Source organism: Pygocentrus nattereri, chromosome 21 (genome assembly GCF_015220715.1).
Source record: "Pygocentrus nattereri isolate fPygNat1 chromosome 21, fPygNat1.pri, whole genome shotgun sequence".
NCBI lineage: Eukaryota > Metazoa > Chordata > Actinopteri > Characiformes > Serrasalmidae > Pygocentrus > Pygocentrus nattereri.
The window spans coordinates 16,656,385-16,682,083 of NC_051231.1; the positions used below are offsets into that span (position 1 = coordinate 16,656,385).

Consider the following 25,699-nt stretch of genomic DNA (forward strand, 5'->3'; position numbering starts at 1 on the left):
CTGCTGGAAAATGCCTCGTGTTTTGAGTGTGGTAATACTGCGAGTCTCTCAGAATTCATATGAATATCTTGAAGTAGATTTACTACAGGGCTCTACATAAGTATGATTGATTTAAAGGTACTGTACAAATCTCGTTTCTGTTCCTATTACTACAGTCTTTTTTTTCCTCATCTTCCCTGCTGAGACAAAAGTGGTTGGACTCAAAGCCAGTATTTTCTTTTTCCTTTCTTTTTCATTTTTCTCCCCCTCTGCTTTCCTCATTGCTAAATGTGAAATATGGTCCAAATTGATCATCTGGACACATTTGCTGATTTGTTCATCAACTTCACAGCAGGGTAATTTTGAAGGTGTTGGCCAGAGCCCATGATGTGTAAAAACACTGCCCCCTACTGGCCAGCTTTAACTTTTCAACTTGTTTCCTTTTCCTTTGAGGAGAGGCACTGATTTTTATGATAAAGGAATGGTTCTGTATGATGGGTTTTTAAGAAATAATGGTATTTAGAAATTCTGTGCTGTTTGAAATGGTTTTAGCTCCAGCTTGTCTGCTGAGTCTCACCACAAAATAGTTGGTTTTGCACTGTTCTGCTTTTGGATTGAATTAAGAAACAGGCTCAGCTAAGTGTGCTCATGTATCTGCATGTGTAAGATTCTTTCAAATGTGCGTCTTCCCATTACATCATTTGTAGCATAAACTGGGTCAGTTGGCAAATGTTGAACCTTTTAATTATTAAGACAATGAATTCAGTGATCATGTCAACTGATCATGTGTTACTGAGAGCTTTGGCAGCACAAGGTGCCATCCATCCAGCGGAGGGAGACTGTGTATAAGGAGACCAGCATGCTGATAGACTGAGATACCGAACACACACTTTTTTTTATTATTATTATAAAGTTTCTGCTTTCATTTCTTGCTCTCTCACTTTGTTCAATTATTTCTAACATCATCTCTTGTGCTCTCTCACTTTCCTCTCTCTAGCATGCACTTTCTTTTGTTTCCTTTTTTATTTAGTAGTACTGTACTGCCATGAATATACATATTACATAGATTTAACTCCTTTATAATTTATAATACATTATAATTTATTTTTAACTTATTCTGCCTCTTGCTTTATCTGCCTGACACATCTTTACCCCACTCTCCTCTTTCTTGCACTCACTCTCTTTATCCTCTCTTGTTGCCCACTCTCCCCTCTGTCCTGTTCACTTTCTTCTCTCTTTTGTACTCACTTTTTTTTTCTTATTCTCCCTCTCCTTTTTATCTATCTCCATAATGGGTGTGGGTGTGTGTAATTTATTTATATATATATATATATATATATATATATATATATATATATATATATATATATATATATATATATAATTTTCCTAATGTGACATGGTAGTTTTAATGCGAAGTATTTGCAATGATCCATGATGTAAATGAATTATGGATCATGATTTAAATATCTTTAAATAGCTGAAATATCTTTTATTAATAGATCAAATGGAAGTGATGTGGCAAGTGAACTAGAAGGCTCTCAATCCCTGCTCATGTTTGGAGCACATTAAATGCAGGCTGCCACTCATCTACGATAACATGCACTGTTAGGGTGAAATAAGATCCAGTGGTAATGGAGCACGGAACCCTGGTTCTCAACGACTGAGAAACCGGCATGCAGATTGCAGGTCACATAATAATGAAGTCTCTCCTCTGTATTAGCTGCGAAAAGGCAAAGAGATTTAAGGCGAACATTCGGAGACGAATGGACTTATTCGCATTTATAAACAGCACAGTTGTTTTTCTAGTACGTTAAATCTGCAATGAGAGAGGTGGAACGAGAAGCTGGAGAATGAGAAGACTTCAGCCTCGTAAATCAGTCGAACATTGAGAGACGTGTGTGTGTGTATTTATATATATATATATATATATGTGTGTGTGTGTGTGTGTGTGTATCTGTGTCTGTGTCTGTGTATATACACTGCTCAAAAAAATAAAGGGAACACTCAAATAACACATCCTAGATATGAATGAATGAAATGTTCTCATTGAATACTTTGTTCTGTACAAAGTTCAATGTGCGGACAACAAAATCGCACAAAAATCATCAATGGAAATCAAATTTATTAACCAATGGAGGCCTGGATTTGGAGTCACACACAAAATTAAAGTGGAAAAACACACTACAGGCTGATCCAACTTTGATGTGATGTTCTTAAAACAAGTCAAAATGAGGCTCAGTATTGTGTGTGGCCTCCACGTGCCTGTATGACCTCCCTACAACGCCTGGGCATGCTCCTGATGAGGTGGCGGATGGTCTCCTGAGGGATTGCCTCCCAGACCTGGACTAAAGCATCTGTGGTGTGTTGGTGGATGGAGCGAGACATGGTGTCCCAGATGTGCTCAATCGGATTCAGGTCTGGGAAACTGCTGACACACTCCAGCCACATGAGGTCTAGCATTTGTCCTGCATTAGGAGGAACCCAAGGCCAACCGCACCAGCATATGGTCTCAAGGGGTCTGAGGATCTTATCTCGGTACCTAATGGCAGTCAGGCTACCTCTGGCGAGCACATGGAGGGCTGTGCGGCCCTCCAAAAAAATGCCACCCCACACCATTACTGACCCACTGCCAAACCGGTCATCTTGAAGGATGTTGCAGACAGCAGATCGCTCTCCACGGCGTCTCCATACTCTGTCACGTGCTCAGTGTGAACCTGCTTTCATCTGTGAAGAGCACAGGGCACCAGTGGCGAATTTGCCAATCCTGGTGTTTTCTGGCAAATGCCAAGCGTCCTGCACGGTGTTGGGCTGTGAGCACAACCCCCATCTGTGGACGTCGGGCCCTCATACCATCCTCATGGAGTCGGTTTCTAACCGTTTGTGCAGACACATGCACATTTGTGGCCGGCTGGAGGTCATTTTGCAGGGCTCTGGCAGTGCTCCTCCTGTTCCTCCTTGCACAAAGGCAGAGGTAGCGGTCCTGCTTCTGGGTTGTTGCCCTCCTACGGCCTCCTCCACGTCTCCTGGTGTACTGGCCTGTCTCCTGGTAGCGCCTCCAGCCTCTGGACACTACGGTGACAGACACAGCAAACCTTCTTGCTACAGCTCGCATTGATGTGCCATCCTGGATGAGCTGCACTACCTGAGCCACTTGTGTGGGTTGTAGAGTCTCTCATGCTACCACGAGTGTGAAAGCACCACCAACATTCAAAAGTGACCAAAACATCAGCCAGAAAGCAGGACTATCATTTAAACATGCATAAACAAAAAAACATTAGCTTCTTGGGAGGCAAGAATGTGCAACAGTTTAGAGGTTTAGTTCATCACATCTAATACATGAATACATTTCACAAAGATTAAAAACAGTTGACATTACATCTAATTACAGCTCAGAGCTCAGCCCTGTTTGCTGTTGAGATGAAGCTGCTGCCCAGCGCCTGGTTTAACCCCTGAGTTAATTGAGCGATACCGACGTTTAATTTACACTTAAGCCATTGCAAAGTGTGCAACTAATCTAACCAAAAGAAAAAACCATACAATGCAACAACTCAATGTGTTTTGGAGAACTGCCACTGATCTGGCCTGATGTTTGCTAAATGCCAGTTGGTAGCCAGGTATTTCTGTGTACTGTTTACAACATTAGCGTTTTTAGCTGAACTGTTACTTAAAATGGTGTGTGTGTGTGTGTGTGTGTGTGTGTACGTATGAATGCACATGGGAAGGTATAATAACACAATACGTTTGTCAAAACAAGCGGCAGCGTCTTAGAAGCAGCGGGTTTGTCTCTCCAGCTGGGAAGCTTCACTGGCTTTTGCTTTTGAGATGTGGAATAGAACAGCACTCAGCATGGCTATACTGCTGATGCACAGCGGATATTCAGGCTTGCGAGTGTGTGGGTGTGTGTTCTGTTGAATTTAAAATCCCACTCACTCCTGCCACTCTGTTTGACAGCTTCTTTAGGGCTGTGCTGAGTGACTGATGGCTCCAACCTCTCTTGTCACACGTATATGCACAAGCACACTCTCCTACACTCTGGAGGCCCTGACTGTGGCTCGGCTACCCAGGCTCGCTAACAAGCCAATTTACACAGGGGTATAACGCCTCATTAAAGTGCCTGTATTATAAATTTTTCTTAATTTTGTTAAAAGTTCAGTTATTTATGTGTCAAAAAAACAATTAGCCTTTTTTACATGATTTCCAGCCTCGGTTTATCCCTTTGAACTGAACAGTCCACTTTGTTAGGCTCTTTTTAATGTTCAGGACCACCAGACAGCAAGTATGATTTGAGTGGTGGACCATTCTCATCTCTGCAGTGATGCTGATATCATGGTGTGTTAGTATGTTTTGCACTGGTATGAGTGGATCAGACACAGCAGTGCTGGAATTTTTTTACACCTCAGTGTCACTGCTGAACCTAATAGTGATTAGCTCCTATGGGCAGCATCCTATGACCACTGATGAGGAGCTAGAGGATGACCAACATAAACTGTGCAGCAAGAGATGAACTACTGTCTCTGACTTTACATCTAAAATGTGGACCAACAAGGGTTGTGTGTGTAAGAGAGGCCTGTAAAAATGGCAGCAGCACTGCTGTGTCTGATCCACTTGTAAAGGCACAACACACTTCCACACCCCCACCACATCAGTGTTACTGCAGCACTGAGAATAACACCTGCTTTATAGTGGTCCTGTGGGGGTCCAAGCTGTTGAAGAATAGGGTAAAAGGAGTTATAAAATGATGTAGATACAGAAGGAATGCATTCTAATTGTAGAACTTTTTGTAGAAAAAGTTGGGATGCTGTGTAAAAGGTAAATAAAAACAATGTATTGCTGTGCAAATCATTTAAACACTAATTGAAAATGGTACAAAGACAAACAAGTGTTGAAGCTTGGACTTTAAATTGCTTTTTGAGAAATGTATGCCCATTTGAATTTAATGCCAGCAAAAGAAATAAAAACTGTTGCATCACTTTTTTTTTTTTAAACATACTAAACATTTGGGAACAGAGGAAATCAGTTGCTGTAGTTTTGAAAGTTAAATCTGTTCTCATTTCTGCTTAAAATAGGATGTCCGTTTGGGGTCTCACTTGTCATATTTTCAGTTTCCTAATGCAGCAAATGATTTCAATGTTGACAGATCTGGACTGCAGGCTGGCTAGTTTAGCACCTGGACCATTTTAATACAGAGCACTGCTGTTGTAATACATGCAAAATGTAGATGGCATCATCTTGCTAAAATAAGCAGGGCTTCCCTGAAACAGAAGTTGTCTGGGTGGCGGAATATGTTACTCAAACCTTTAAATTTGAAAATGGGTTATAGACTTGTATCGGATCATTTTTATGGGTTATTATAGATTAGACTCCGTGTGATATCCTGATGTTTGTATCTTATCAAAACCTGACTGGATGGGAAGCACTGCAAGTTTTGTCAATTTTCAAAAAATAATCAGATTACTTTATTACAGACAATTTAATAGTGTCAAATTAATAGTGACAGCTCTAGAATGCAATTGTGTGTTCAGTGCAAAGGCAGTAGCAGAAGTGTAGTGGAGTAGTTCAGCACTCCCTTGTATGCTGGGGTGCTTGTATGACAACTGCTGTCATGGTGCCGAGATGTTGTAGTTACTAGGTGACAGGAGCTGCAGTGGACTCCCTGTGGGACTGACTCAGTAGCCTCACAAACACAAGCGGCAGGATCTCACAACGAGCGTACATCCACAGCTTGTCTGCTAATGGATGCCTCAACTGGTTTCATTAAAAATATCACATTAATTGCATTTCTTTTGAAATATATCTTTCCTATTCCAAGCTGCTAAGGCTTCATAATGTGCATGAAATACTAGAGTTGTGATTATATTACATCTTGCAATTGTGATGCACATTGCAATATATTAAAAAAAAAGGAAAAAAAACATTGGTGCATTAATAGTGACAAACTTTACAGCTTAATTAAAATCTAGCTGATTTTAAATTAAGTGCATTAGGTAGCTATATGTCATGTCGAATAGCAATGCAGTGGAGAAGAGCAGGTTTTGTTCCGTATCACAAGTGCTTCTGCACAGCTGTATGTTTGTTTTGCTCTTTCTCTTTCAACAAAGGTCTCTGTAGCACAGTGACTGCACAAATCAAATCCCAGGCTTAAAGCATCCGAAAAGCTCACTTGTTGAGTTTTACATGCTATGTCCAAGTACTGAGCAAACCTGCTGAGAAACTGTGCTACAGCTGCTTTACTAACTTTGCTGTACTGTGTACTAAAACTAGGCATTGATGTACATGGGAACAATAGTAGTCCCTTCAGTCTTTTACAAAGCCAGTTTTTATCCCCTGCAAGTAAAGTTGGCACATGCAGACATACAGTTCTGTAAATGTTGACTTTTGTCTACATAATTTTGCTAGTCTACGTGTCCACTTTTATAAGGAAAGTGATTATTTAAAAACAGGGTAAAATTGTGCCGTGTATGCCTGGTGGGAATATGCTAAGGTGGATTGTTTTAAAGTGAGAAACAAATTTGCGTCTGACTCAAACAGTTCAACAATTCGCTGTGAGCAGACTCTCGTTTACTGCCCACTTGATTAGTCTTACTGGGCTTACATCACAGGGTATTAAGTGGTGTCAGTTGTTGGTATCAATGCGTTTTCTAGGAGTATACATCCATGATATTGATCAAAATATTTTACTTTTGTTGGAGTACATGAAGGTATTCATTCATCAGAACACCTGTGTTTGGTTCAAATGCTCACAGCCCACAGAAAGAAACTTTAATTGGGTAGAGGGCTCATTTGCATATTGCACTTTTCTGAAATCACTACTGCTAAGCCTGATTATGATAAGTTAACAAGTTGTGCATCCCAATAATTGAACAAATGCAGGAACTGCTTTAGCTCTAAAGAGTGAATGTATGCCCACCATCATGTTTGTCACACTTTGGTCCTTATTTGTGTAATGTACACTCATCTGACCGCAAAACAAGTCCACATAGTTTAATTAATCATTTTTATCTTAAAGATAATAAAACGTATCTGTTGAGACTGTGTATTAATTTAAACATAAGCTTGGCAACTAGCTGTCAGCTAAGCAAAGCTCTTATCATTTTATAATACCAACAATAAGAATAAAAATAGCAATTCAGTACAAAAGTAGATGCACTTATCCAACATGCACATTGGTTTAAACAGTTAATTTAATGTGCGTTTGTTTTGTATTACCGATACTGAACAAAAATACAAAACACAGCTAGTGCAGCAGTGTCTCATGCACTGAAAAAATGCAGCATTGATTTATTTTTTGAAAAATAATCCCTTTATGCAGTTCTACAATCTTCAATTTGTTATTTAACATTGTACAGGGAGATTCACTTGATATATTCTGGCTTTTTCGGGTTAGGCAATCTGAGCAAAACATGCCATGTGCGAAGCAATCTGAGCAAAACATGCCATGTGCTTCTCAGTATATGGGGCTTTGAATGAGCAAGGATGCAGGAAAATATGCAACGTGAAATTGCTGCTAACCGCCCCGATATGCCTGCCAAAACGTTCAGGAACATGGAGCACCGTGTTGAGATGTGTCTGGCAGAAAATGATCACTTCCAGTATCCCATGTAAGGTGATCAATTACACATGCGTCAAACTATGTAGCGGATTTTTTTGATCAGATTGCTTCATCATAACCAGCATTACAACAGAATATTCAGGGCCTCTTTTGATTGAATCTCCCTGTATATCTACAAGCACAGCCATTGGCTCATCTGTCGTTGAATGCTGTATTTTATTGGCTCATTACGAAAACATTTAATAAGAGCATGCTTTATGTAAATTAGGTACCGGTAGACTGGCACTTGATTTCACAAACTGTGCTCAAATTCTAAATTAGGTGCAAGGCATTTTGTATGTCTTTAAAGGTGGTCAAATCTGCTCTCTTCTTTATGCAACTTTTATTAAAAAAAAAAAAAAAAAAAAGGGTTGTTGTTGGTTAAAGGAGTCTTTGCGTATTGCAGTCTCCTGAAATATCACTATTGTGTAGCTCTACAAGTGAACTAATGCAACAGCTGATTTAGCCCTTGAGAGAGAACATGTGGCCACCTTGCCTTTAAACTTGTTACTTCTCAGCATGCTTTAAACTCCAGATCCAGCTAGAGAAGCTATGACTGCACTCTATTCTGCATTACAGCTGAAGTAATATCCATTTCATGACCTTTAAATGTCTCCATTTAGATGACTAGATTTCAGACTAACCTATGGCCATTTAAGTACTTTTCATTCTCCTCATTCTTTCATCCTTTATCTGTGTTCCCAAATGATCAATCCCGTAATGAATTTTGTTTTCTGAAAAGCCTTATTACTGTGCATTTGCCAGAATCACTCACTTGAGTCGAGCACCATCTGCCAACCTCCTAAATATAATTAAACCCTTTACCTGCTTTATCTGTTTGCACAACAGTTCATTAGCTCTTTAGTTGCTAACAGAGGGGGAAAAGTGAATTCTCTGATGCTACAGCACATTGTTGGCCAATTCCTTCAGTCACAATTGAGAAAGTAGTTCACGTTGCCTTGTTAAATAGGTTTCATCATTAGAAGCAAACCTTCTCATTGGAGCAGTTAGCAAGCTAGAAAAGTCTTCAGTCAAAAACTCTGAAAATAGATATACTATTTAATCAAGATCCTGACATGTTGTTGCCTCCCGTGTTTATAACCATTTTAAGAATTTTTAAGCTAAAATTAGCCCCTTCATTTTGGATCTTTAGCTTCAATGTGATGGGCTAACCAAAATCAATGTTACTGTAAGTCAGTGACACAAATGAATAAGTTCTCCTAAGTGGAGTTCTAAATGTATTTATGCTGGAAGTCTGCAAAAAGAAACCAAATATCACCGTGATTTTAGTTAGATTTAATGTAATTTCACTCATCACTAATGAAATTTTACTCAACAAAATTGTGATTTCTTTTTTCTGTTTCCAAGTTCAATAACACGCAGTAACAGTTCACATCACTCAGAAGCATGTGCTCGTCTTTACCCTCCTAGCACAGGTAGTGTTGCGTGAAAGGGGAGATCTAACTAATAGGTTGAATTTTAAATTACTAAAATGGGGGGGGGCAGTTTGCTCAGAAAAAGGTGTGTCCCATGAATATTTTACAGAAGTACTTACTAAAGCGTTACTTGCACAGGATTATTTTTACATGGAGAGGGGTTTAATGCCAGTTTACCTCAGGAAATCTAATTTTTCACCTATTCACACAGGATAGGAAATCTCAGTGTCAATACATTTTAATTTGCCGTTATTCTGTATAACAACCATCTGCTTTGTCTTAAATGAATGCGTTGTCACTGTTGTCATTGAATTCACAGCCAGTGATTGTCACACTACATGAAATCAAACATTTTCTGTCATTTTTGTGCATTTTAATTTTCTGAGTTGTACACGAGGTAGAACAGTACATATTGGCTAGATACAGGAAAATGATCAAGTTCAATGCTTAAGTGTTGTTGGTAAAAACATTACAATGTCAATTTGCACTGGATGAATATAACCTAAGGTTTTTTTTTTTTTTTTTAAAGGAAGGTAAAGGTGACTGGATCTTTACTGGCGCTGGACAGCGCAGCATATAAAATGCCACTGACGTGGCACGGAAAAATGTCAAATTTGCACTTTGATAGGTAATTTCACGCAATCTATATAATCATATTAAGTAATCCAGGTGCACGTTGTTTTTAAAAAGCACATTGAGTGCAGGGCGCCTTTAATGTTCACAGATATTATATCCAACTGGCTTTCTGCGGTTATATCCTGTGAAGAGGTAGTAATGTTTTTGTTAGGGATTGCTTTCAAAGCTTGAAGCTTTCAGAGCGCAGGGGTATGAATACTTATTCAAACAGAATATTTCAGTTTTCATTACAGCATATTCACAGTGGCAGGACCTGCCTCCCAAAGCGCCCTTGTTACCATAGCTACCAGAAAACCAATCGGGTCTCTGGATCCCTTGGCCACGCCACTGATGAGGTGCAGAGTCACTGTCTGCATAAACACACTGGTCCACAAGCACCACTAAAACTGGTGAGAGGGGGATGCAGAGTGTGTCCAAAAAGCTTCAGCTGAGCTGTGTTCAAAATGCTTGTTAGTCTTTAACCTGTGTACACTTACTGTCCGCTCTGGACACTCCTGTTTTGCAGGTCACCTTGTAGATGTAAAGTTACAGCTTACAGTATGCATTGGTCATCCATCATCTCTGGCTGCATGATGGTGTTGGCTGGGTACTTTTCGTTGGTGGACTATTCAGTCCATCAAACTTACTCACTCAAAATGGCTGTGTGAGAGATCTCGCCGTTAGTGACCTTTGACCCATGGTCTTTTCATTAAAGTTCAAAGTTTTTGTAGGCCTATTTAATACATTTTATGCATCTCTGTCTGCCTGTCTTTTTGTCAGGCTATCTGTCTGTCTGTCTTTATATCTATAACCCCAGATCAGAAAAATATTTGAATATGCAAATTAAAATAGTAAGCAGTGATTTCTGAAAGTTACTTTGACTTGTATTTAATTGTAGACAGTATAAACAAGATATTTCAAGTTTTGCCTGGGTGCCTTAATTTCATTTGTACATATACATCCAGTCTTGCTACTCAGGGTTGCGATGAGTGAAATTTAGAGCTAGTAATGAGGTAAAATAATAAAACAATGTGATTTATAACAAGTGATGCCAACAGGTGATTGTAATCATAGTTGGTACAAAAGTAGCCTCCAGGAAAGGCCTTTAGTCTTTTGTGGGTGTAGTTTGCCAATAAATATGTGAGAAAATTATTTAAATGTTTAAAAACAATGTTCCTTGCTGAAAGATGGGAAGGGATTCGGACCCTTTATGGTGAATCAGTATGATGCCATGGCCATCCAGACCGTTACCAGTATCATTAATGCTGGAAAGTACATAGAGATTTTGGAATAACTTATGCTGCCTTCAAGATGACATCTTTTCCAGATGCCCATACATATTTCAAGAAGAAGAGGGTGCGGCTGCTGGACTGGCCAGACCTCTCCCCAGCAGAGAATGTGGGGTGCATTTTAAAGGAGGCGGGTCAAATTGCAGCACCATATGAGTGTGTTTGTGATGCAGACATGCTCCCACAGGAACGCCCCTCAAGTTATGTCAGGATCAGGTGGGCTTTGGAGTAAAAGCCACAGTAATGTTGCTGAATAAACAGAACTGCAATGGCATTTTAGGGCTGCTGTTAATAAAAATAAAAGTAGTCAACTTTTGAGAATAAAGTTGTAAATTTAGTTATTAAATATGTAAAATTACAAGAGTAAAATCGCAATATTTCTTGGATTGTTAACTGTAGGGGGGGCTGCAATGGGGTCTCAGTTGCTGTACTGGCGATTGTGAAGATGCCGAGCGCGCTGGATTTCCTCACCATCAGGTTTTGTTTATCATTTTCACTGTCTGTGAAATTGAATGCTCTCTTTTGAATGGTGTGGAGATGTAGCCACGATAGCCATGTAGATGTCCCTGCATGCGATGCTCTTACAACAAAATGGACAGTTTCCTGCTCAGCCACTTGTTATACTAATGATAAGCTGGTGCTGATGTGCAGGACAGACAGGGAGACGAAGTGTTTCTTTATGGGTGAATCTATATGAAAGTAAAGCTCCACCAACTCAACGCTCCTCATTTAACACGGAGGTGCTGCTTCCTTTTGCAAAGTAAAGTTCTGATAATATCCCACTTTATCATCGAAATATTAGGATTTTCTTCTCAAAATATTAGTTTTATTCAAAAAATGCGATTTTTGTCTTGAAATATTATGACTTCTCAGTCTACTATTTTTATTTTTATTAGTGGCCTTAAAACACTGTGCTCTTATTATAGATTCTGATGTCGGTAAGTTTACTGTTACATTAACATTTTTATACGACCTTAAAACTTGTGGAAAATAAGCACATGGTTGCTTGATAGTTAGCAATATTCAACCTTGCCAGAGTTATATTGTGCAAGTTGGCGGCATGACTGTAACCCTTGCTGAATGAAAGACCATTAGAATTAAAAAAAAAAAAAATTTTGCCTCCTAATGGATACCAATACTTTCCATGTACAATTAGAAATGCATTAGGAATCAGTCACTAGGTCACCTGCTAAATCATTCCTTTACATTATCAACCCATGAAGTCAAAACACATTAGAAACCTCTAAGAATCAACGGAAACTCTTAATGATTTCTATGTTCTCATTAGGGATGTTAACCTTATAATGCGTTATTACACAATAATTTAAGTAATGGCTGGTTTGGAGCAGATTGCGTAGTACTGCTGAAAACACTGCTGATTGCTACCGTTATGATGGGCATTCAGACCACAAATTCAAGTCAGGGATCATAAAACACAGACAGAACTCTACAAATCACCAGAGGCTGTAGATTTATGCATATTTTTTAAATGCCAAATACTCATTATATAAATATGTAGAAACAATATTAATTTAGTATTGGTAATGTCTTGTCAAATGTTGATGTATTTTCCCCGATGAGTGAAGCCGTTTTGCAGACGTATCGGCCACTGAATGATAAGTGGGCATTCCTGATTTGGGCGTTCTTGTTTTCCGGAAACGCCTTTCATTGCAATTCAACTCTAAGTGTAAAATGAAACAGAGATACATGTACTGTTGTACACCATAACCCTTGTTTGCAGGAAGAACGGGACAAAATTACACTTGAAATGCTTCATCACTTGGTTTCTTTAGTCCTGTAAATGTGGTAAAAGTGGTGTGTGTGTGTGTATGTATGTCTATAATGTCTATATATATATATATATACACAGTGGGGGAAAAAAGTATTTAGTTAGTCACCAATTGTGCAAGTTCTCCCACTTAAAAAGATAAGAGAGGCCTGTAATTGACATCATAGGTAGACCTCAACTATGAGAGACCAAATGAGGAAAAAATAATTCAGATCAAATTCAAATCACTGTCTGATTTTTAAAGAATTTATTTGCAAATAATGGTGGAAAATAAGTATTTGGTCAATAACAAAAGTTCATCTTAATACTTTGTTATATATCCTTTGTTGCCAATGACAGAGGTCAAACGTTTTCTGTAAGTCTTTACAAGGTTGGCACACATCGTTGCTGGTATGTTGGCCCATTCACTCCATGCAGATTTCCCCTAGAGCAGTGATGTTTTGGGGCTGTCGGCAACACAGACTCCAAAGGTTTTCTATGGGTTTGAGATCTGGAGACTGGCTAGGCCACTCCAGGACCTTGAAATGCTTCTTACGAAGCCACTCCTTTGTTGCCCTGGCAGTGTGTTTGGGATCATTGTCATGCTAAAAGACCCAGCCACATTTCATCTTCAATGCCCTTGCTGATGGAAGGAGGTTTGCGCTCAAAATCTCACAGTACATGGCCCCATTCATTCTTTCATGTACATGGACCAGTTGTCCTGGTCCCTTTGCAGAGAAACAGCCCCAAAGCATGATGTTGCCACCCCCATGCTTCACAGTTGGTATGGTGTTCTTTGGATGCAACTCCGCGTTCACTCTCCTCCAAACACGACGAACTGTGTTTGTACCAAACAGTTCTACTTTGGTTTCATCTGACCATATGACATTTCTCCCAATACTCTTCTGGAACATCCAAATGCTCTCTAGCAAACTTCAGACGCATCCGGATATGTACTGGCTTAAGCAGGGGGACACATCTGGCACTGCAAGATCTGAGTCCCTGGCGGTGTAGTGTATTACTGACAGTAGCCTTTGTAACGTTCTTCCCAGCTTTCTGCAGGTCATTCACTAGGTCCCCCCGTGTGGTTCTGGGATTTCTTCTCACCGTTCTTGTGATCATTTTGACCCCACGGGCTGACATCTTGCGTGGAGCCCCTGATCGAGGAAGATTAGCAGTGGTCTTGTAGGTCTTCCATTTTCTGATTATTGCTCCCACAGTAGCAGTAGAAGTTTCTTCACACCAAGCTGCTTGCCTATTGCAGATTGTCTTCCCATAGTGGAGTTTGGAGTGTGACTGTTTGAGGTTGTGGGCAGGTGTCCATTATACAGATAACGGTGCCATTAATACAGGTAATGAGTGGAGGACAGAAGAGCACATACTGTGTATGTATATATATATATATATGTGTGTGTGTGTGTGTGTATATATGTGTATATATATATATATATATAATATACACATATATGTATATAGTGTGTGTGTGTATGAGTGAGTGTGTGTTTTGTATGTTCAGACTCTCCCACTCAGCAAGCTCCACCCCTCATGGCTAAGCTTGAATGAGCTAGCCGAGCCTGTTGGCGCGTGTGTGTGTGTTAGTAGCAGCATGCGCTAGACTGAAACTCAGCTCTGCTTTCCCGCGCTTAACACAACGGTACAGCTCCACAATGGCTTACAGACTCTACCACTAGTGAGTACTGTATACTTAATGAAAATTGTGTGTGTGTGTGTGTCATTCAATCCTGTCAACACTCTAATCAGTATCGCTGTTTGGAGTGGTATTTTAACAGAAATGCTGTATGATTAAATAGCAGTTATGCATATTAGTCACTGTTGTGAGTTCATTTCCATTGGAGTCATCCGCATTGTGTTTCATAGAGATTATATTGCACAGTTCAGATGCACTGTTATTTTTGTGCTAAGACGATTCACACAGCAGGTATGGTTTATTTCTCAATGTGGGTATTGTTATGGGGTAATTTATTTCTCACTGTGTCTTGTTGCGTGACTTAATTCGTTTGCAATGTGAGAGGCTGAACGTGCCCCGCATGTCTACGTTGTTTTCTCTGTCTCTCCTAAGCTGGGGGATGAGATGCAGCTTGCATATTCCAACTGGACTTTTTCCCTTTTATTTATTTATTTATTTATTTTTATGTAGTGCTGATGTCACACCTGCTATTTCTGGAAACCATATATAGCAGCTTTTTGCATAGCACTGCTGCCGTTAGGCTGAAGGAACGCACCAGTGATTCTGCTCCAGCCCTTTTTACTTCTGACACACAGCTAAATTCTCCAGCACTTCACCACTAAGCTTATTAAGTCATGTGGCTTGTCTCTGTCCATGCATATGCTGTACAGAGAGCTCCTGTCATTGGCTTGCTTCAGCCTTTTTTCCAATAAAAAGAAGTTGGCGGTAACAGAAGCATGTAGCATGTTTAATGTAGAGAAAGCAGAGAAATAGTTTTTTTTTTTTTGTTGACAGAATGGAAATGCTCGTACTTAAGTCAGAATGTGTATTGTCATGTTGAAGAACTGCTCAGATTTATATAATGTAAAGTGCAAATATAAATGAATGCCGTTGCTGTTTCTTGTGAGTGGGCAATAATGTCAATGCTTGTTATATCGTAATAAATTGTCACATGCCTGTTAACTGGATTTGATGCAATGTAGTACAGGAAAAGTATCATGATATATTTTTTGCCATATCACCCACTCCTCCTGTTATGTAAACCTTAGAGGTAGAACTCTTAGATCACTAAAATAAGAGCAGATATATTGTCAAAAGGTTGAAAATGCTTGCATGTAAGGTTAGTTGGTTAAAATTCATTCACTCAAAATATGTACCTTAAAGTTGCATAGATGATAAAGAATTGGTGCAAAACAATGCTATTACTATATAACTATATTACTATATAACTTTGACTGTGGCACCTTTTTTTGGGTTTTTGCCCAAATGAGAAATAAGAACAAAAAATGTGGCTGATTAAAACATTAGTAAATATTAAATAAGCCTACAATAAAGTGTGAAAATTTAATAATTAAATAATCTGAATGTTAATAAAATAAGAAATGGAGATAATGCTTTTTTTTTCACTCTCCTGCTCTGGTCACTGCATACTTGTTCAGTTTGAGGAGCAGCATATCAACAGTGGAACATGTTAGCTGCAACTTAGACTTTTAGTCTTTAGTTTTTAATGAAAACTTTTAATGATTGTGTTATTCAGTATTTTTCAGTTATAAACTTTTTTGCCTCTGGTGGTGAAAATTGTTACTGCGAACGTGTGTTCATTATATCCTGCTGGAGTCCATGACTGTTTGCTCATTTCAACAGACAAACATTAAATTTACTTGCAAAATAAACATCAGTCTGCTAGTCAGACATTCCAAAGCCACGTAAATAAAAAAATAAGTGTCATTTATAGTAGATCAGCCCTGGAATTCACCTTTAGATGCTTTTGAGAAATCTTGCCATATTTTCTGTAGAAAGTGTGCAGAAAAATTCATTTTGCAGAATTTTTTTTTTTTTTAATTGATACAAATAGCAAAACTTAAACATGTAGGCTTGGCTAAGTTGTTGATACGGAGTGTGAACCGAATGTAACTGTAATTCAGTACATAACGAGCCACGGTGTGTAGTTATGATGCAATTAAAATATGTAGCAAAATGACTAACAACTCTAAGGGTAATTGCCTATGTTGGAAGCTAATCCTGACAGAGCTACGTAAATAGACCTCAGAAGTCATGCATCGTTCTGTAGTCGTCATGCAAGTATTTGCGAATCTAGGTCTAAGCTGGATTTGTCAACAGAAAAAAATGTGGTTTGTTAAAAAAAAAAAAACTATAACTTACACAAACCAGCATATTCTGGTTTGTGTAAGTTAAAGTATTGTGTATTCTCAATATAAATGCCAGTATAATGTTTGCCAGTATTCCTATATTCCTATTTATGGTGTATGGTGGTACACAGCCAGGGCACACAACAAAATTCTCCAAACTCCATATGTATTATGCTATGTACATTTGTCCTCTGACACTTACATTTACAGCATTTAGCAGGCGCTCTTATCCAGAGCAACTTACAAGAGGTGCTTGTCTATCTAAAGTATCTTTGCTTGTTACCAATAGGTTAGAGGAAAAGACAGTCCTGAGCTCAGATACTGCTAGAAACAATCACTGTAGATACCCAGAGAAAAGGAACAGAGTTGAACACAGAACTCTTTGCCGTTCAATGCAATACAATACAATAAACTACAATACACAGTGCAATAAAATAAAATCTAATATATAAGAGCAGCTTATAATTCAATGCTCATTTAAGTGTTGTGTGAAAAGATGTGTCTTCAGTGTACATTCTCTATGCTTGTCTTCCACGCACCTTGAAGGATGGCGGGTCAAGCTGAGTTGTGCTCAAAGCTCGAAGGGCCCGTGCTACAGTTCGAGATTTCACCATTGCCTCTGAATGTCACTGGATCTTCCGGATTACAAAGTTGTCAGAATAAGAGTCTAAATATGAACCTTACTGGCAGTGATTGGTTTTTTCTATATGAAATTTTAAAAACTTTAGACCCAGAATTTCTAATTTGGGCATGAGTGATTACAGAATAACATGCATTTAGTTGTCTGTAATAGAAGGTTGGATGCTAAAGTACACGTGTAGTCCACAATACATTGTTTGCATTTCCACTGTTTTAGCACTGTGACACATTAATCGAGTTAAAAACAGGCAGTCAGTCATGTCCTAAGCCGCAGCTGTGTGGTTGCGTAAGATGGCCCACGACTCCATCTGTTCCTCAGCCTCGTTTGGCTGTGTGTATCCCGCTGCATTACGGCTGGAGGGGGAAGGGGAGGGGAGGATTGAGACTTCGTCATGTGACTTCCTCTCAAGGTCACTCTGGTCACGAGTTATTTATTTCTCAGGAAAGCCCATGACTAATCACTCTCCCTTCGACTAAGCCTGCACGGTACGTCACTTGTAAATCAATATTGTGATCTAACTATTATGGACATCCCGATTGTGTCATTCTGGTTTTAAATGCGATGTGGCCTTTCTTCTTTTTTTTTCTTTTTTTTGTATAGAATTTTTTAACCTATTTTTGGAGATAATCAGTGGCTTATTATTCTGGGTTGACTTCACTTTTTAATGGGACAATTTTTAACAACCAAAGTAAATCAGAAATATATTTATTGTGCAAAATAATAAATGGAAAGCTGATCAATATGTGAATCCATCCATCCATCATCTTCTACTTCTCCGGGGTTCGGGTCGCGGGGGCAGCATCCTAAGCAATGAGGCCCAGACCTCCCTTTCCCCAGCCACTTCCACTAGCTCTCCAAGGGGGATTCCGAGGCGCTCCCAGGCCAGCTGGGCGATAGTCACGCTAGCGTGTCCTGGGTCTTCCCCAGGGTCTCCTCCCAGGTGGACTTGCTTGTGACACCTCCCGAGGGAGGCGTCCAGGAGGCATCCTAACCAGATGCCTGAACCACCTCAGCTGCCTCCTCTCGACGTGAAGTAGCGGCTCTACTCCGAGTCCCTCCCGGATGACCGAACTTCTCACTCTATCTCTAAGGGAGAGTCCAGACACCCTGCAGAGGAAACTCATTTCGGCCGCTTGTATTTGTGATCTTATTCTTTTGGTGATTACCCAAAGCTCATGACCATAGGTGAGGGTGGGAACGTAGATCGACCGGGAAATCGAGAGCCTTGCCTTATGGCTCAGCTCTATCTTTACCACAACAGACCAGTAAAGAGCCCGGATCACTGCTGACTCAGCACCAATCCGCCTGTCAGTCTCCTGCTCCCTTGTACCATCACTCGTGAACAAAACCCCGAGATACTTGAACTCCTCCACTTGAGGCAAGAGCCTATCCCCGACCCAGAGAGGCCTCTCCACCCTTTTCCGCCTGAGAACCATGGTCTTGGATTTAGAGGTACTGATTCTCATCCCGGCCGCTTCACACTCGGCTGCAAACCGTTCCAGCGAAAGCTGAAGTTCGCGGCCTGATGTCCCCAATTAGGACCACATCATCTGCAAACAGCAGCGATGTGACCCTGAGGTCACCAAACCGGACACCCTCCATCCCCTGACTGCGCCTAGAAATTCTATCCATAAAAATTATGAATAGAATCGGTGACAAAGGGCAGACAAACTCCCTGAGAGTTTAACTCTCACTAGGAACGAGTCTGACTTACTGCCCGCTATGCAAACCAAACTCTTTGTACAGGGCCTGAATGGCTCGTAGCAAAGAGCCATGTACCCCGTACACCCGAAGCACCTCCCACAGAATACCCCAGGGAACACAGTCGAATGCCTTCTCCAGATCCACAAAGCACATGTGGACTGGTTGGGCAAACTCCCATGAACCCTGGAGAGGGTGAAGAGTTGATCCAGTGTTCCAGGACCAGGGCGGAACCTGCACTGCTCCTCCTGGATCCGAGGTTCGACTATAAGCCGGACTCTCTTCTCCAGTGCCCCTGCATAGACCTTACCAGGGAGGCTGAGGAGTGTGATTCCCCTGTAGTTGGAACACACCCTCCGGTCCCCTTTTTTAAAAAGAGGCCCCACCACCCCAGTCTGCCAATCCAGTGGCACCACCCCCGATGTCCACGCAATGTTGAAAAGGCGTGTCAGCCAAGACAGCCCCACAACATCCAGAGCCTTGAGGAACTCAGGGCGGATCTCATCCACCCCTGGAGCCACCAAGGAACTTCTTAACTACCTTAGCGACTTCGGCCTCAGTAATGGACAAGCCTATTCCCATGTCCCCAAACTCTGTCTCCTCACTGGAAAACGTGTCTGTGGGATTGAGAAGGTCCTCAAAGTATTCCTTCCACTGCCCAATGACATCTTCAGTCGAAGTCAGCAGCACACCATCTCCACTATATACAGTGCTAGTGGCACACTGCTTTCCCCTTCTGAGTCATCTGACGGTTTGCCAGAATCTTTTCGGAGCCAACTTAGTCACTTTCCAAGGCCTCACCAAACTCCTCCCACACACGTTTTTTTGCCTTGGCGACGACTGAAGCCGCAGATCGCTTGGCCACTCGATACCTGCCAGCTGCCTCTGGTGTCCCACAGGCCAACCATGCCCGGTAGGACTCCTTTAGCTTGACGGCATCTCTCACCTGGGGTGTCCACCACCGGGTTCGAGTATTACTGCCCCGACAGGCACCAACTACCTACCGGCCACAGCTACAGTCAGCCGCTTCACCAATGGAGGCGCAGAACATGGCCCATTCTGAGTCCATGTCCCCCACCTCCCCCGATATCTGGTCAAAGTTCTGACGGAGGTGTGAGTTGAAGATCAATCTGACAGGTTCTTCTGCCAGACGTTCCCAGCAAACCCTCACTATATGTTTGGGCTTGCCTGGTCTGACCGGCATCTTCCCCCTCCACCTGATCCAACTCACCGCCAGGTGGTGATCAGTTGACAGCTCAGCTCCTCTCTTTACCCGAGTGTCCAAAACACATGGCCGCAAGTCCGATGACACGGATGTGCACTTATGGACATCCTTGTGTTCAAACATGGTGTTCGTGATGGACAAACTGTGGTTTGCACAGAAGTCCAAAAACTGAACACCACTCGAGTTCAGATCAGAGAGTCCATTCCTCCCAATCACACCCATCCAGGTCTCACGGTCATTGCCCATTCATATGTAAATGTTACTTTTTATTGAAAATGTTGCTATTAAGTCACATCAGAATTCTTCTGATTGGGTAGTCTGTTCTTTGAATTTTCAGTTCTGCCTTAAGTGGATAAAAGAAATATTCCTGATGGTGCAATATGAAAATGAGTCTTGCAATCTACCAGTGAAGATTTTGTGGTGTTCCTTGACACTGCCAAGCTGTGGCCCAGGAGTCCAAAAGGGAATAATTGGTCTCACTTACTCTGGGCTGTTGGGATGGCCCTCCCTCTCCACCAGTCACTTGGGGGGGGGGGGAGTGGGTGCTAGCCAATGTCTGTTAGCTTGTTGATCCTTAATCAGGTCCTCAGGGCCCCTCAGTCTAACTTAGCTTGCATAAAAGGGGTAGAGCAAAAATGTGGACCCACTGGGATTCCCTGAGGAGTGTATTGAAGAACCACAGTGTAAACTGACATAACATAATTGGCAGTTAGCAGCTGTTTGCAGTAGTTCGAGAAGATGGATGGTGGCTTCCTCATCCCGGCTTGGTAGCATTGTATGATGGGGAGAGCAGTTGGGAAATGTAAGATAAGATAATCTTTTATTAGTCCCACAGTGGGGAAATTCACAATGTGTGGGAATTGATTATGACTAAAAAAAGTACTAAGCATTTTTAACAGCTAACTGTGACTAACAGTTCAGTACATTAACATACCGTTAACGTAAGACATCAAAACAGCAGTATGTATCAACGTTATCGCAATGTGAATATTTTGCTTAGCAAAGGGATCTGGGACTACAGAGCACAGCGATAACAATGCTAATGTAAGGTGGCATTGTGCAGTGCTGTGCTGGAGGGAGGCATACACACTAGCCTGCTAGCCAAACACACACACACACCAGCATGCAGGCCAGTAGAGCAGAATCCAACTAGTTGGCTCACAGCATCGTTCCTCATTACAGTTACATTGGCTGATAGCAGATGTGTGTGTCTCTGCTAAGGAATGTCAGCCATAACACACACAATCCCAGACATGTGGACCCATCTGCTCATGGGAGTTTTCTTTATTTGCACTGTTTTACACTTTTAGAACAATAGTGGACAGAAATTTTGCTCTAACTAGACATGTCCTACCTCAATACAGCTGTTTGGCTTAAATGCACTAAGGACACTCATTCCAGTAATGAACTTGTAATAAAGGCATTTTACCAAAGTTCTAAATGTAATAATTCATTTTTGTATCCTTTTTTTTCCCCCATCTTAAAATCGAGAGTATTTACATCCCAATTGGGTGAACATTGTAGGTATTATAACTATTTTCATACATAGCTCCCCCATTTTTAGGATCTTAAAAATAATTGGGCAAAAGTCTTGAATTGTCATTTGTAATACAGATATATACAGTTCAGACCTTTTCCTGCTGCTGTTGTCAGCAGTCACATGATCGATAAAAACAAGGCAGCCAGTTCTACTGGCACCATACATACCCACACCATAACACTACCTCCACCATGCTTGACAGATGAGGTCACACCCCCCCACCAAGCTGGTCTTGTCGTCAAGGCTTATCAGTGTTTTTGTTATCAGTTGATAACAACCTACACTTTTTAAATAAAGATTTCTCTCGGATCTATTCGGATTTTGGTTTTTCAGTGTAATGATAATGTCTGAAATTGTATTGTCATTTTGTTTTTATAGTCGTGTTGCCTGCATATGAATCTAACTGAAATTGAAAGAGAGGATGCACTGAGATTTGTATTCACATTGAATATTTCAGTATGTGTATAAGAAAAAAAAAGTTTTATATATATATATATATATATATATATATATATATATATATATATATATATATATATATCTAAATAATTACTTGGTCATGCATCCAAATTGTTTCCAAATCCACCATGGCAAATCATTTTGAAACGTGCCTGTCAAGAGGTGCCCTTGATCCTATCAAATAATTATAAATGGATGATGATGAAATATTTAAACACCTGTTTTTAATATTTGATGCATTGATCACTTGGTTGGACAGCACTGGCTGCTATTCTGCAGAACATCTGCATGATCCACAAGATGTGGTTGGAAAAACAAATTTAAAAATTCCTGACAGCCTAATGAATTCATAATGAGTGTCATATATTCCAAATTGGCCAGGTATAATTTCCTAATGGTGCCTTTATCCCAGCTGTGCGAGGCTCTGTCTGTCTCAGGTGTGTCTGGGTTGTTTATAAATAAAATATTGTTTGTTGACTTTGTAAATCCATTAAAATGCTAGTGTTGGATGTCCTGATAGGTTTTGTTAGTAGGCAGCTTTTCTCTGCTGAGTAATTGTCTGTTTTACTTTGTGATGAAAACACTACGTTCTGGCTGCTGCAGGTAGCTGGTGTTAAAGACAGGCTGTGTAGTGTACAGTGGTGTAGCAGTTAGGTCTGTTTTTGACTTTGATACTGGTACCCAGTGTGGTGCCTCGACGCGTGATACCTGAACCATACTATGGCAAGAAATGCTTGCTATCTGTCCGTTACTGTTAACTCTCTGTTCAAATGACAAGAAATAAAATTGTCATAAATTGTCCCTTAAATGTGTCCTAGTGTTTCGTCCCTAGAGGTCATAAACCTGAGGTAGAAGGACTTAACATCTTAACATCAAAGCATGCTGCTTTTGACTGGCTTACTTCTGTTCGACTGGCCCTCTGTATTAGCAAGGTAGGCAAAATATGCCTCTTTCTGTTGTCCTGTATTTAAGTGGAGTGCAAAGTGATGCCAAGAAATAACTTTTTAGTTGTGGCCATTTGGTTAATACTTGACGCTTGAGCATCACTAGTGGCACATGTGAATTCCTTCTGTCTCGGTCCAAGTCAAATTAACATGTACGATTTGATTTGCAGAGGCAGAGTATATATTCATAGCATAATGGTATGTTTATAGAAAGAATTGAAACTACCAAAAGTGCAAGCTTTGTTTACAGAAGTAGGAAGTAATGAAATGCGGTATTTGCTTCTATATATTTAAAGTACACCATTACCAAAAGTATTGACTTCCAAATCATTGAATTCAGGTGTTCCAATCACTTCTATGGCTGCAGGTGTATAAAACCAAGCACCTAGGCATGCAGACAAGCATTTGTGAAAGAATGGGCCACTCTCGAGCTCAGTGAATTCCAGCGATGTACCATGATAGGACGCCACCTGTGCAACAAGCCCAGTTGTGAAATTTCCACGCTACTAAATATTCCAGTCAACTGTCAGTGGTAGTGTAACAAAGTGGGAACGACAGTAACTCTGCCACAAAGTGGCAGGCCACGTAAAATGACTGAGCATGGTCAGCGGATGCTGAAGCATATAGTGTGCAGAGGTCGCTGAATTTGTCAATCGCTACAGACCTCCAAACTTCATGTGGCCTTCAGATTAGCTCAAGAACAGTGTAGAGAGCTTCATGGAATGGGTTTCCATGGCTGAGCAGCTGCATCCAAGCCCTACATCACCAAGCATAATGCAAAGCATTGAATGCAGTGGAATAAAGTGCTGCCACTGGACTCTAGAGCAGTGGAGACATGTTCTCTGGAGTGACCACTCACGTTGTCCATCTGGCAATCCAATGAATGAGTCTGGGTTTGGTGGTTGCCAGGAGAGCAGTACTTGTCTGACTGCATTGTGCCAAGTGTAAAGTTTGGTGGTGGTGTTTTTCAGGAGTTGGGCTCAGCCCTTTAGTTCCAGTGAAAGGAACTCTTAATGCTTCAGCAGACCAAGAGAGTTTGGACAATTTCATGCTCCCAACTTTGTAGAAACAGTTTGGGGATGACCCCTTCCTGTTCCAACATGACTGTGCACCAGTGCACAAAGCAAGGTCAATAAAGACATGGATGAGTAAGTTTGGTATGGAAGAATTTGAGTAGCTTGCACTCAACCCTATAGAACACCTTTGGGATGAATTAGAGTGGAGACTGCAAGCCAGGCCTTCTGATGAACATCACCTCACAAATATGCTTTTGGAAGAATGGTCAAAAATTCCCATAAGTGCACTCCTGACCTTTGTGGAAAGTCTTCCCAGAAGAGTTGAAGCTGTTATAGCTGCAAAGGGTGGGCCATATTAAACTCTCTAGATTAATAATGGGATGTCACTGAAGTTCATATGTGTGTGAAGGCAGATAAGCAAATAATTTTGGCAGAATGGTGTATATTCAAGAATCTGTACGTTAAGGCTTTTGTGGTGGGTAATGTAATGGTGCATATGGTAAACCTGTAGAAATCTTAAGGTATGAGTTGTCACTATTATACAGATATTCTGCAAATAAATGGCAATAATGCAACATACAAAGTTCAAATAGTGCAAAACACAGTCCCTCACCTCCACTGTAGTGAGCTGCAGTCTGAGGTATGCTAGTCCAGTTGTTGGAGCAGACAGAATGAAATGAGTTATTGAGTTAAAGGGTGAACAGAGTGGAAGGAAAGCCTGTCCCTTGGGTTAGTTATTAGCCTAGCACGGAAACTGACTGGCTGTGCACACCACTTATGGCACCCCTCACTCTGCCAGCTGCTTCAGGTAATATTGCAGTATTGGGCCTGGTCCTCTACAAACCAAGAAACTTCACAGCTTGAACTCTAATATTTACCAAATCAGCATCTGGCAGTTGTAGATGAAAGCCTTTGTGTAAGAGGTGCACCTATGAGACAAATGACTTGAGAAATTAGAACGTAATACAATACTTTTTTAACAAGCAGTATTTTTGCCAGAATTAAAGAAACCACTGTTTATATACTCTCATCTTATTGTTTTGCTGTGCAAATATATTTTAGATTTACTTCAGTTGTTAAATGTCTCTCCGCTTTTAATAAGAACCAACTCTGTATATATTGCACAGTTAATCTACAAACATACATTTTACTTAAGCACACTGAATTGTTTTATTTGTAAAGCATATGTATCAATTCTTATATATACCAAAACTATCAAGTCTTAATTATACCATGAGGTAAAATTGACAATTATACTATATTTTACTATTGAAAAAGCACTGATCTGTAATTTCACGCAACCTGCAAGTGGCAGAAATATTACCATGCAGTCCAACAGCATGTTCACTTTGTGCTTTTGATATTCATTGTGATCATATGAAAGTAAGGGCTTGGGAAGTCTCGTGCAGTCTTTCAGTACTGCTGTTCCTGTACATGTGACGAGCAGAGATCCTGAATAGACCTACAGGAAAGTATGCAGATTTTATATTTTTACTGTTCTGTGCAAGGAAGGAGTTCCTTTTGTGTTACTCAGGCACTGTATGATGTGCTGAACAATTCAATGAAGAATTACTAGCAGGGAAGGCGTTCACATAATGAACTGGGAAAAACCATTGTTTAAAAATGTGAACAAATGCACTCCCTATACACTTTATTAGA

The 25,699-nt window shown here is 40.6% G+C and overlaps 1 protein-coding gene across 6 annotated transcripts in view; it reads left to right on the forward strand.

Moving 5' to 3' along the window:
* iqsec1b (IQ motif and Sec7 domain ArfGEF 1b) overlaps positions 1-25,699 on the forward strand; it is a 288,526-nt gene that overhangs the window by 137,763 nt on the left and 125,064 nt on the right. The window contains exon 1 of one of the 6 annotated variants that reach the window (XM_037532233.1): positions 14,295-14,368. The exons of the other annotated variants lie outside the window; for them this stretch is intronic. Coding sequence (XP_037388130.1) covers positions 14,346-14,368 — 23 coding nt within the window. The 5' untranslated portion in view covers positions 14,295-14,345. Of the gene's footprint in view, positions 1-14,294; positions 14,369-25,699 lie in introns of those variants that run through there. 6 annotated transcript variants of the gene reach the window in all.